A 12,753-nucleotide genomic window follows, 5' to 3' on the forward strand; every position below is an offset into this window, starting at 1 on the left:
TGCAGGGCTGAGTTTGTCCCTTTAATCCTAAAACCAAATGGGAGGGGGAGGATAAAAATAATTGAATAATTGCTTAGACTTCTTCCCTGTATCCAAAGCAATGGGAGATGCACAATGGTCTAACACAGGGGTGCAGGAATTTAGGCACAGCAGAACTGCTGGGATATGGAAATGGGAAAAGTCTGGGATCTGGGATGTGAATCCCATAAATCACTTCAGTGCTGGGGCTGGGTGAGCCTGGGATCCAGGAGAGAGCCCAGGGCAGGCACCAGGATGGGCAGAGGGATGGAGCAGCTCTGCTGGGAGGAAAGGCTGGCACAGCTGGGGCTGCTCACCTGGAGAGGAGAAGCTCTGGGGTCACCAAACTGGAGCCTGAAGGAGCTACAGGAAACATGGAGAGAGACTTTGGACAAGGGATGGAGGGACAGGACACAGGGAATGGCTCCCAGTGCCAGAGGGCAGGGCTGGATGGGACACTGGGAATGAGGAATTGTTCCCTGGCAGGGTGGGCAGGCCCTGGCACAGGGTGCCCAGAGCAGCTGGGGCTGCCCCTGCATCCCTGGCAGTGCCCAAGGCCAGGCTGGAGCAGCCTGGGACAGTGGGAGGTGAGGAATGCCAGCCTGGGAGCTTCCCCTGCACCTCCTGCCTCTCGTGCTGGGTCCTTCTCATTTCCTCCAGTGCCTGATGACAGCGATGCTGCCCCACATCACCCAGAGTTTCATTTTCTCCAGGAAATATCTGGATAAAGGGCAGTAGTACACGTTGCTGGCTCTTCAGCTGCACATCAGAGTGCACCGAGTGCTGGAGGGCAGTTTGTACTTTATTTTCAGGCTGGTTCCTCCTTGTTAAAACCGCAGCGCAGGCAGGTGTTAATTGGCTTTAATTGAGTGTGAAGTGTGTCCTCAGGGGGGTTAATGTCACCCCGAGGGAGGGCAGGGCAGCAGGACGAACCCGGGGACAGCCCCTGGTCACTGCCTGAGCCCTGAGCTCCTGCTGGTGTCTCCAAAATCCCAGCTCTGGGCACTGCTGGCTGGAGCTGCCCTTCCCTGCTGCCCGAAGCTCATCGGGGCCTGGCTGAAGAGGCACCAGGAGTTATTCCTGATTGCTCCTGTGGGGCAGTTTCTGCAGCTGGACTGCAATTCCCACTTCTCCAGGAACTCTCCCACACGTGTCCACTCTTGCTGCTGCTGTGGGAGTCCTTGTTGAAGCACAAACCCTCTGGCAGCTTCCTCCAAAGGCTGAGGGTTTTGAACGTGGCTGCTTTCATCCCGTGGCTCCAGAGGCTTGGTCCAACCCTCAGCACCTGGTCCTGCCTCTCTGAAGGGGGGAAGAGCCCAATTCCTCTCTCACATCTCCAGGGATTGCAGAGCAGTGCCCAGGCTGAGCCAGCTTCCAGCAACGCTCCACCCAAAAATCACCAAGTGACAGCTACTTACACATATAAATATTTATTTGTACTAAAAGTGAGTGTTTCATAGAGTATCAAGTTCAGAATATATTAAATCATGAGATGCATCAGCTGAGGTACAAATTCCAGTCTCATGTCTTTAATAAATAGACTATAAACCCCCCAGTCCACGTGCTTTAATCAGAGGTAATCAGGACACTACTCTGGTTTAAAATGATAACAACATCTGTGTTTTGCTGTGACCACCTGGATTTACTGGAGGGGACAGGATTATTTCATGATGAGCACCAACAGTGCTGTTTCACTCCTTAAAAATCCTAAATGGGAATGTCACTTTTGGGCCCTGGCTGGGTGAGGCTGGTGCTGGTGCTCTGTCAGCTCCCACGGAGGCTGCAGCATTTGCCTTGGGGTAAAACACAGATTTCCTCCAAATGCTTAAAAAAAAGACTTAAAAATCCACCCAAAAAGCCCTTTTTCAAGGATATTTTCCAGTGATAGATGAAGGCTTGGGCAGTGTGCCCTGGCCACAGCAGAGCAGGTTGTAGCTCACAGTACCAAGCAGGAGCAGGTTGGTTTTGCTGAGCGTGGATCCAGCTGGAACTCAAACAGGAGCACAAGAAGAGAGGAACGCTGGTTGCTGTTCCTTGGGAACATCCCGACGGCTCCTGGGGATGTTTTGCTCCTGCCAGGTGCAAAAACCCCGGAGTGAGGCAGCAATGAGCGAGTGCTGCTTGTTCTGCTCCGCTGCCACCGCCCAGCGGGGCTGCGGGCGGGACCAGCCCCGGCAGCGCCCCAGGCTGTGCTGTCGCTGTTGTGTCACTGCTCTGTCACCTCGGAGGCTCCTGCGAGCCAGCAGAAAAGCCTCAGGCGGGGCCTTGCCAAAGTCCGTGCCGGGGTCAGGCTGGGGAAGGCGTCAATGTCCGCCGTGACTTTCCACAGCCGGGGCTGGGGCAGCGCCGCGCTCTCGGCTCAGCAGCAGCAGCACACAGGGCTGGGGGCCAAGGGTCTCCTGCCATCCTCGGGCTGTCCCCACGGAATAAATCAGGTCCCCTGCACCCACACAGGTGTGCATGAGGGCAGGAGCTGCAGCCTCTCTCAGCCGGTTCTCCAGACCCACCTGTGCTGTGACTTTGCTGTTTTGTCTCGGATTTGCCTTTGGGGTGGGAGGAGTGTGGGCAGAGGGAAGGGAGATCCCATCCTGCCACCTGGGAGGACACCTGGAAGCACAGTGCCAGCATCCCTGACTTCTCCTTGCTGTGCAGAGCTTTCTCAGGATCTCAGGGTTCATGGTGCCTCCCAGGAGAGGCTCCCCAGCTGAGAGTGCAGGGATCACCATGGCACATCCTCACAGGCTCCTGAACTTGGAGCAACAGGAATGCTCAGCCCAGGATTTGTTTGACCAAAGAGGTCAAGCAGGAAGAAGGAAGGAAGGAAGGAAGGAAGCAGTGAGGAGTTGGCTCAGCCACAAGGAATTGGAGGTGGTCACAGCTGATCTTAAAAAGTCCTTTGTATAAAAAGAGGCATTAAAAAGATTCTGCTGTTAATTAGCAAAAACTGTCTAAGGCACAAGGTGGAAGGGCACTTCTTCATTTCTGCTCCAGGCAGGGCATGGGCAGGATTTATCCTGGTCCCCTCTGCACTGGCAGCTGCTGAGTGGCCCTGGCAGCACCATGGCACATCCTGGTGCCAGCTGGGAACCAAGGGCCTCTCCCCATCCCTTCCACTCCATGGGGACACCACCAGCAGCTTCAGGGGGAGAAGGATCAGGCTGAAAGAATTTCTGATTGGTAAAAAACACTGACCCAGGCAGGAAAAGGCCAGGGTCATGCCAAGTGATCTGTGTCACAGGGAATCAATCGATCATTGCTCGCTATTAATACAGGTATTTCTAGGGAGGAGGAGGAGGAGGAGGAGGAGGAGTTAATTCTTTTTTTCCAGTGACTGGTAGTAGGTGGTGAGGACTTTCCAGGCTTTGGGGGCCATGAAGCCATCTGGGGGGTTCTCCCCTTCCCGAGCGAGCTTCCTCATGCGTGTTCCTGAGATGAAGTCAAAGTCATCGTGCCTGTGTGAAACAGAGACAGGTGACATCAGCTCAGCTGGCCCACGTCACCAGGATATTTTCTGAAAAACCCTCTTTGCTCAGGATTTTTATCCTGGGAAGCTGAGAAACCTCAGACAAGAATGAAAACAGTAATTATCTGATTGCTTTGGAATGTGGCCTGGACATTGTTTACCAACAGGTGCACGTTTGATTGGTCCCATGTGAATTATTTTTAATTAATGGCCAATCACAGCCAGCTGTGTCTGACTCTGAGGAGTCAGTCCTGAGCTTTCATTATCATTCTTGTTAAGCCTCCTGATGTATCTTTTCTTTTTCTAGAGTAGAGTTTTAGTACAGCATTGACATGACTATAATATAATGTAATAGAATGTAATGTTATATATTAATTAATTAATATTATATAACACAATATATAATACTATATATAATATATATTAAATAATCTATAATATGACAGATTATATATATATTATATACATATTATATTAATTAAAACCAATTCACATGGAACCAATCAAACATTCACCTGTTGGTAAACAATGTCCAGACTACATTCCAAATAATATAATAAATATAATATAATAAATATACTATAATATACCATAATATACTATACCATAATATACTATACTATAATATAATAAATATACTATAATATACTATAATATACTATAATATACTATAATATACTATACTATACTATACTATACTATACTATAATATAATATAATCAGCCTTCTGAGAACTTGGAGCCAGATTCTCATCTCTTCCCTCATCCTGGGGACCCTCACAAACAGCACAGGCCCGAGTCACCCCCAGGGCTCCTCATCCCAGAGGAGCTGCAGTGTCCAAACACTTCCCAGCTGTGGGAGGCTGTGTTCCTTTCCCTCCCTGGTGGCACTTTAGTTTCATGTGACACCTCTTGGTGGAACACACCGGTGCCTTTCCCAGGTTCTGCCCCCATTCTTCTCCTTGGGGCCTTTTCCCTGTCCCCAAAACTCCGCGAGCCCGCGGCGCGCGCAAACCCCGCGCGGCCGAGAAACCGCGGCCGCCTTTACCTTTTGGGGTCGTAGAAATCCATGGCTCTCTTGAGCTTGTTGTAGGCAGCCACTCGGAAGGGGAGGATCTCCACGGAGGTGAGCCCGGGGGCCATGCTCAGCACCTTCCCGCCGTGCGTGGGCTCGTACAGGTCCTGCCGCGTGTCGGGGTGCGGCATTCCCGCCGGGTCGCGCCCCACGATGTAGAAGTTGGCCCCCGCCACCATCCGGGCCCGGCAGTGCCACTGCACCTGCAGGGAGGGGACACAGGGACTGAGGGATGGGGGACAGGGAGGCCCTAGGGCTTTTTTTTTTTTTTTTTGTGAAAAATGCATATTTTATGATTGGCTTTTTGTAAATATTCAAATGAATATGTTGTGGAAAACGCCAATCGCTTGTTTTTAAAGTTTTAAAAGTTTAATGATAATAAAATGGTTGTAAAAATAGTAATACAATTGGAGTAATAATAATTTGGATAATTTGGATTAGGACAACATGAGACAGTAGAAACAAAGAGGACATAAAATAGAAACATATGGACAGTCCGGGTACCTTTTTCTGGGCAAAATAAGCCCAAAAAAGGACCCACGTTAACAGAGGATTAACCCTTAAAAGCAACAGCCTGTTGCATATTCATACACCTCATCCATGATGCATAAATTCCATTCAAACACAGGATTCTGGCTGGGCAGTGTCAGCTTATTCCTCCTCTAATCCTAATCTCCAATCCTGAATGAGGTGGGAAGAAGTTCATTTCTCCTGATAATGGAGCAATAAATTCTCTTTCACTGAAAGAGTCAGGTGTCCTGTGGCTGCTATCTGGTGCAAGTCCTTTCTTTGGAAAAAAGCATCCCACATAGCATAGTTTCTATTTTAACATTTTGTTATAACATAAAACTATATTTTAATAGAAAATAGAGAATAGAGAATTAACACAGCATTACTTTCTAACACAACACACACAATATTCATTTGAACATTTGCAAAAAGCCAATCATAAAATACGCATTTTTCACATATGTGTTGTGTTAGAAACTTATGCTGTATTAATTCTCTTAAGTAGTGTGGTAAATATAGTTTTAGGTTATAACATAATGTTAAAATTGAAGCCATATATGTGGGATATTTTTTTAAAGAAAGGAATGAGGTACTCCCACTGAGATAGCAGCCACAGGACACATAAATCTTTCAGAGAAAAAGAATTTATTGTTCCATTATCAGAAGAAATGAATTTCATCCTGCCTCACTCAGCCATGAAGACTCAGTCAGGATTCAGAGGAAGAAGCTGACACTGCCCAGACAGAATCCTGGGTTTGAATGGAATTTATGCATCATGGATGAGGTGTATGAATATGCAACAGGCTGTTGCTTTTAAGGGTTAATCCTCTGTAAACGTGGGGCCTTTTTTGGGCTTATTTTGCCCAGAAAAAGGTACCCGGACCGTCTGTACTCTTTGTTCTTATTGTCTCATATTGTCCTAAACTCAAATTTTTATTACTCTAATTATATTGCTATTTTTATAACCATTTAATTATTATTAAACTTTTAAAATTTTAAAAACGAATGATTGGCATTTTTCACACACAAGCAGGGAGAGGGAACTGGGCTGGTGAAATAGGGGTCTCCTCAAGCCAGGTCTCATAAGCTCTTGGAGATCTGTTTCACACCCAAGATAGCTCAGCTACCTCAGAAGGCATAAAATCAGCAGGATGGCTTCTGTGGCAGTGTTGGGAACAAAAATGTTTTAATAAAAGGCAAAATCACAAAACTCTGTAAAGAGGAAAAACCCAGCCAGGTGCAAGGGTTCTTGCTCCTGGTGAAACACCTCACAAAAGCCATTTGTTTCTTTGTTCTCTTCTTTTTCTAGTGAATTGCTCAGGTGGGACTTTTTGGCTCCTGCCCAATTGGCTGTCCTTAAGTTTGAGGTGAAGCCCCCCAGATCCTATGAGCTGTCTTTTCACCTAATTGAGGAGAGAAACTTCTGGGCTTCTTTCCTTTTTAAGGGGACAAAGGACAGTTTTTTGGCACTCCATCAACAAGGGGCCGCATTCCTATAGGCTGGGTCGCTTGAATTTTTGGTGTGCCAAGGTGGTGATGCCCAGCACACGGAAGGGGAGGTTCAGCATCTGTCCCTTTCATCCCACTGATTTAGGGACAGAAGGGGTTTCAAATGAACGTCCCTGCCTGCCAGAATAAGGTGAAGCCTGATTGTATCCCTTCTCCCCAGCCCTCCACAGCCCAGGAGGGGATGGATAGGAGCAGAGTTCTCTGCAAAGACGCTGCAGCAGCAAACACAGGCAAACCATGCAGGGAGCCAAGAGTGAGGACACAGCTCCAGCCCCTCCCTGGAGTTTTCCAGGCAGGCTGTGAGCACAACCCCATGGACAGGCTGCCTGCCTTGCCCTGCTGAGCAGCCAAGGGCTGCCTTACCTCCGTGGGGCCGGCGTAGAGCATGGGAGAGGGGAAGATGGCCACGATGGTGGACTTGGGGTCCAGGACCTGCTCCTCCAGCACAGCAGCGTGCTGCTTCATGCGCCACTCCAGGGGGACATCATCATCCTTGGTCCAGCCCCCCAGAGGGTGCAGCAGCAGCACGGGGTTCTTGTAGCCCCTCTCGAGGAGCTGGCGCCGCGTGTCCTGCATCAGCAGCGCGTGCCCGTTGTGAACGGGGTTGCGCAGCTGGAAGGCGAAAACGGCGTCTGCAAGGGAAAGGTGGGGGCGTCACTGGGGTCACTGCCACACTCTGAGCTTCCACAGAGCCAGGAGGGAGCTGTGTGTGCCCTGTGTGCCATGACAGAGCTGTGTGTGCCATGACAGAGCTGTGTGTGCCCTGTGTACCATGACAGACCTGTGTGTGCCATGACAGAGCTGTGTGTGCCCTGTGTGCCATGACAGAGCTGTGTGTGTCTGATCTCAGCCATGACAAAGCTGAGTGTACCCTGTGTGCCATGACAGAGCTGTGTGTGTCTGATCTCAGCCATGACAGAGCTGTGTGTGCCCTGTGTGCCATGACAGAGCTGTGTGCACCCTGTCTCCAAACAAACAAGGCTCTGAGTGTTTCACACACACACACACACACACATTGCCCTGCCAAGGTTATTTTCCCTGCATTCATTTCCTTTGGGGCTGATTTCAGCCCTATCAGCTCTCCTATAATGGTTGTGAACAGCACTGGACACCTGCACTGATGTCTTTAGTGATCTGTCACCTCCCCAAGCTCAGTGGCACCTGCAGGATGGCCCATGCTCTTTCCCCAAAGTGGGGGTGGGTGTCTGACCCTTGCCATCCTGCTGGGACCACCAGCAGGAGCAACCTGGGAGCATGGAAGGTGTCCCTGCCCATGGCAGGGCATGCAATGGGATGAGCTTTAAGGTCCCTCCAACCCAAACCATTCTGGGATTCCATGGGACAGAGAGCTGGGAGGAGACACCTGAGCTGTTCCCCAGGTGTGAAGGCATGGCAGTGCAGAGAGGATCTGACCTGCCAGGGGGGATGTGAGCAGGGTCCCAGCCCTTAGAGCAGCCCACTGGGGACACAGCCCATCACGAGCACTGCCCTAACCAAGGAGCCCTGTGCCACCTGTGCCATGCCCTGAGTCCCCTCTACTGCCCACCCTCCCAAACAACCCCGTTTTGGGAGCATCCAGAAGCCACCTGGAAGTGCTGAGACCAAGTCATGGATCACACCAAGGCCCTGTGGGGCAGGAAGAGCCCTGTCACTGGTGTAACCCAGGGCACTCACCAGCATTCATTTCCCTGAACTTCTGCTTGAGAGCCAGCGGGGTCAGGCGGTACTGGTCCAGCCCATCATTCCATTTGATCTTCTCCAGGACCTGCAGGTCCCCACCAACCAGCCAGTCTCCACTCTCCATCACCATCTGGGAATTACACACACCTTCAGTGCAAAGGGGACAGCACACTCCTCCTTCTCCCAGTCTCCTTTGAAAAGTTTGAGGCTCAACCCTGCTGTAGGATGACCTTCCCTTCTCTCAGGTGGAAAACATCATTGCAGTGACCATGTGAATGAATGTCATGGGCAGCAAAACCTCACCAAGTGGGGCAGCAGCCACCCAGTCCCCACCCAGCTGGGTGCTGGCCTCCCCTCTGGCAGCACAAGACGTTCCTCCAGCTCCCCCTCTGCTTTCCTCATGGGAATACACAGGAGGAATGAGCCTGTTGCAAGGCACACACCTGCTGCTGATTAATTAAACCAGGCATTTTAAGGGAGGGGAAAGGACTACCACAGCTGTAGCCTTTTTAAGCAGAAAGCTCAAGTCACTGTGAGGAACCCAGAGCTCTCCCTTTCCAAGGGACAATGCTCCTTGTACTGCCACAGACTAAGGGGGAAGAGAGAAGCTGCAAAAATACACCAACCCTGTTGGCTGCCTGTAGGGAAAAGCAAAAAATTCAGTTCTGCCTGCTCAGGATGGGCTGGTGGCCAAATAAAATCAGTCCTGCCTGCTCAGGATGGGCTGGTTCCCAGCAAACAGCTGGACTGGAAGCTCATGGCCCTCAAAACCTTGGCAAAGTTCACTTCTCCATGCCCTGGCCAGGTTTCACCCCACCAGGCCGCACTTCTCATGGCAGGGAGGGGCAGGACCCACCAGTGTTGTATTGCACTAAATAATTATTGAGTTATTTGCACAGGGTGTTTGGTAATTTGCATTGTTCACATGATTTGTATTCTATCATCACACGGTCTTCCCCTTCCCTCACTAAGCCTCAGTGTTGGTGCTCTCCTCCTGGTTTGCCCCTCCTCACTTGTATCACATTGCCCCCTTCCCCTCAGCTCAAAATCCCTCTGGGAGAAGACCACTCCCTCTTTTTTCCACCTGGGGAGTCACCTGGATGACCTGGTGCTCTTCAATCTAGGATATAGAATAGGACTCAGTCCCCATGTGGAGCGCCTCTTGTCCTACGTAAGATGGTGTGAGCTGGGTCCACAGCTAGCCGGATTGGAGCCAGGCACAATTTCTCACAGCTGGCACCCAAAACCTTGGCAGAGTTCCCTTCTCCATGCCCTGGGCAGGCTTCAGTGCTGAGCACCCACCTGGATGTGTGGGTGGCGGGGGCAGGTGGTGCCCCAGACGCGGGCGCAGCGCTCCTCCTTCCTGTGCGCGAAGAACTCGGGGCGGCGCAGCACGGCCACCCGGCGGCCCTGGAAGCTGAGCGCCAGCGCTGCGCTGCCCTCCAGACGCTGCTTGTCCTCTGCTGACAGGGCCAGCACGATGGGCACGCTCAGGTTCACCACACCATCTGCCCAGAGACACAGAGAGAAGGGGTTCAGTGCCCTGCAGCTGCTGTGTGTCCTGCACTGACAGGGGCAGCATGATGGGCACACTCAGGTTCACCACACCATCTGCCCAGAGACACAGAGAGAAGGGGTTCAGCACCCTGCAGCTGTGGGTGCCCTGCACTGACAGCAGCAGCACGATGGGCACGCTCAGGTTCACCACACCATCTGCCCAGAGACACAGAGAGAGAGGGTTCAGCACCCTGCAGCTGCTGTGTGCCCTGCACTGACAGGGCAGCACGATGGGCACGCTCAGGTTCACCACACCATCTGCCCAGAGACACAGAGAGAGAGGGTTCAGCACCCTGCAGCTGCTGTGTGCCCTGCACTGACAGGGCAGCACGATGGGCACGCTCAGGTTCACCACACCATCTGCCCAGAGACACAGAGAGAGAGGGTTCAGCACCCTGCAGCTGCTGTGTGCCCTGCACTGACAGGGCAGCACGATGGGCACGCTCAGGTTCACCACACCATCTGCCCAGAGACACAGAGAGAGAGGGTTCAGCACCCTGCAGCTGCTCTGTGCCCTGCACTGACAGGGGCAGCACGATGGGCATGCTCAGGTTAACCACACCATCTGCCCAGAGACACAGAGAGAAGGGGTTCAGCACCCTGCAGCTGCTCTGTGCCCTGCACTGACAGGGGCAGCACGATGGGCATGCTCAGGTTAACCACACCATCTGCCCAGAGACACAGAGAGAAGGGGTTCAGCACCCTGCAGCTGTGGGTGCCCTGCACTGACAGGGGCAGCACGATGGGCACGCTCAGGTTCACCACACCATCTGCCCAGAGACACAGAGGGGGGCTCAGCACCCTGCAGTGTGCAAGGTTCTGCAAGGGCCCTGTGGCGTGCAGAAGCCTAAAGATAGGAAATGCCAAGTCATGGTGAAAGACCCTTTTCTGCCTTTTGGAACCCCTATTTATCTCTCTGTAACCCTGTAGGTCACTTTCCTTTACCCCTTGCCATTGGACCATTTCTGATCCCCCTGTACCCTATATAAAGGGCTGGTATGGCCCAGTTCTGGCAGAAGAGCTGTCACTGGAACCCTTCTCAGAAGACTCAATAAAGACATCACTGTGGAACTCCAAACAGCCTTCTCCTCTCTCTCCCTGTGTCTGCCTGCCTAGGCACCCAGCAAGCTGAAGGACTGAAATCACAATGAGCTGATAATCACTAAAGAGCTGATCTCACTCAAGCTTGCTAAGGTTGCCTGTGGCTGGGGGCTGCTTGGGAGCTCGGACAGTCTGTCCCAGAGAGGACTGCACTATCCAGGCCCTGCAGCCTGCTGGGGACACCCTGAACCCAGCAAAGGCAGATTTACTGCAGGCTCTGCTTGTCCTCTACTGACAGGGGCAGCACAATGGGCACACTCAGGTTCACCACACCGTCTGCCCAGAGACACAGAGAGGAGCTCAGCACCCTGCAGCCACTATGTGTCCTGTAGGATGTCCTGGTGTGGCTTTATGGTGATGAATTGTATCCTCTGTTTAGCCCAGAAATAAGTTTTGCACCTTTAAGATTGGTTCTGTCAGCAAAAGGAGGAGAAAAGGAGCGTGGAGTTTGTTATCACAAACTGTGCTTGCTCCCTGCATCCTGCTCCTGGACTGTGTTATTGTATTTGCTGGGAATGTCCCAGGTATCATTCATGATGAATCTGACTCCATGTTCTTACAAGGCTAATTTATTACTTTATAATACTATATTGTATTAAAGAATGCTATACTATACCAAAGAAAACAGAAAAGATACTAACTAAAATGCTAAAATTATAATAATGAAAACTCGTGACTCTCTCCAGAGTCCCAACACAGCTTGGCCCCAATTGGCCAAAGAGTGAAAACAACTCCCAGCAGAATCCAATGGAACAATCACCTGTGGGTAAACAATCTCCAAACACATTCCACATGAGCACAACACAGGAGAAGCAAATGAGATAAGAATTGTTTTCCTTTTCTCAGCTTCCCAGGAGAAAATCCTGGGCAAAGGGATTTTATCAGAGAATGTGAATGCCACAGCTGTGTTGTCTGCAGCACAGACAGATGGCAGGACAGAGCTCTCCTTTGCTTTTAGTTAGTTTCTAGCTAGCTGAGGCAGAAAATTTCCCTGGACTGTGTTTCTTCTTTTTCTTGGAACCGTTTGAACCTGCTCTGGACTGAGCACCCAGAAGAGCACCAGCAGCTCCACCTGTGGCCCACCAGGCTGGGCATGGGCCACGGCATTTCCAGCACCAGAGGGACTGATAAGAGACTGATAAGAGACTGAGTGAGCCAAGCCACAGCCCACAGAGGGACTTTCTGAGTTTGCCATCTCTTCAGAACAGTGAGAAGTTCTATTGTTTAACATTGTTCATTTTTTGTGCTGGTGAATGTTTTGCCCGCTAAATAAACAGTTTTTTTCCACTTTTCTCCAAGGAAATATTTTCCTGAACCGGCTGGGGGAGGGCTGCTTGAATTTGCTTTTTAGAGGAACCCCTTTGGAGGTTTTCTCCCAAATTTACCCTAAACCAGGACACAGGGACACCAGCAGCACCGTGGGGATGCTCACAACACTTGGAGGGGAGGGTTGAACACCCTCCTGCATGGACAAGAATTGTAAGCAGCCCTGGGAGCACAGGAAACAGAGGTTTGCATGGAAAATCAGTCATTGCAGCAGTTTTCTCTGCACTGCTAACAAATGGTGATGTTAGCAGAATACAAAAGCTCCTTATCTAAGGGCCAGAGGTGTCTCCAGGATACCTGGAGCATCTCATTAGTTCCTCCACTCTCCCTTCCCCTGGTTCTTCTTCGTTAGCTCCTTGTGAAGGTGAAAAATTTAAATGTGCTGGCAAAATGCAACCCTGGATAAATTGAAAAATTTCAAGGTGCTTGGAAAATGCCTTCTCCTCCAGGAGAACCACCTCTGTGGAGATGGCTCCAGGCTGGTGTTCGCTGGAGCACCCATTCCCTGCACACCT

At 50.9% G+C, this 12,753-nt stretch overlaps 1 protein-coding gene across 1 annotated transcript in view; it reads right to left on the reverse strand.

Annotated features, from left to right (window-relative positions):
• Positions 1 to 3,300: 3,300 nt before the first annotated feature.
• Positions 3,301 to 12,753, reverse strand: part of PAPSS2 (3'-phosphoadenosine 5'-phosphosulfate synthase 2) — a 30,286-nt gene continuing 20,833 nt past the window's right edge. Inside the window, exons 8-12 of the mRNA XM_071438556.1 lie at positions 9,557 to 9,762; positions 8,249 to 8,384; positions 6,938 to 7,206; positions 4,529 to 4,758; positions 3,301 to 3,470 (exon numbers count right to left, since the gene is read on the reverse strand). Coding sequence (XP_071294657.1) covers positions 3,329 to 3,470; positions 4,529 to 4,758; positions 6,938 to 7,206; positions 8,249 to 8,384; positions 9,557 to 9,762 — 983 coding nt within the window. The 3' untranslated portion in view covers positions 3,301 to 3,328. The remainder of the gene's footprint in view (positions 3,471 to 4,528; positions 4,759 to 6,937; positions 7,207 to 8,248; positions 8,385 to 9,556; positions 9,763 to 12,753) is intronic.

Source organism: Agelaius tricolor, unplaced genomic scaffold (genome assembly GCF_023055355.1).
Source record: "Agelaius tricolor isolate 1412-34295 unplaced genomic scaffold, bAgeTri1.0.p SCAF_13, whole genome shotgun sequence".
NCBI classification, from domain to species: domain Eukaryota; kingdom Metazoa; phylum Chordata; class Aves; order Passeriformes; family Icteridae; genus Agelaius; species Agelaius tricolor.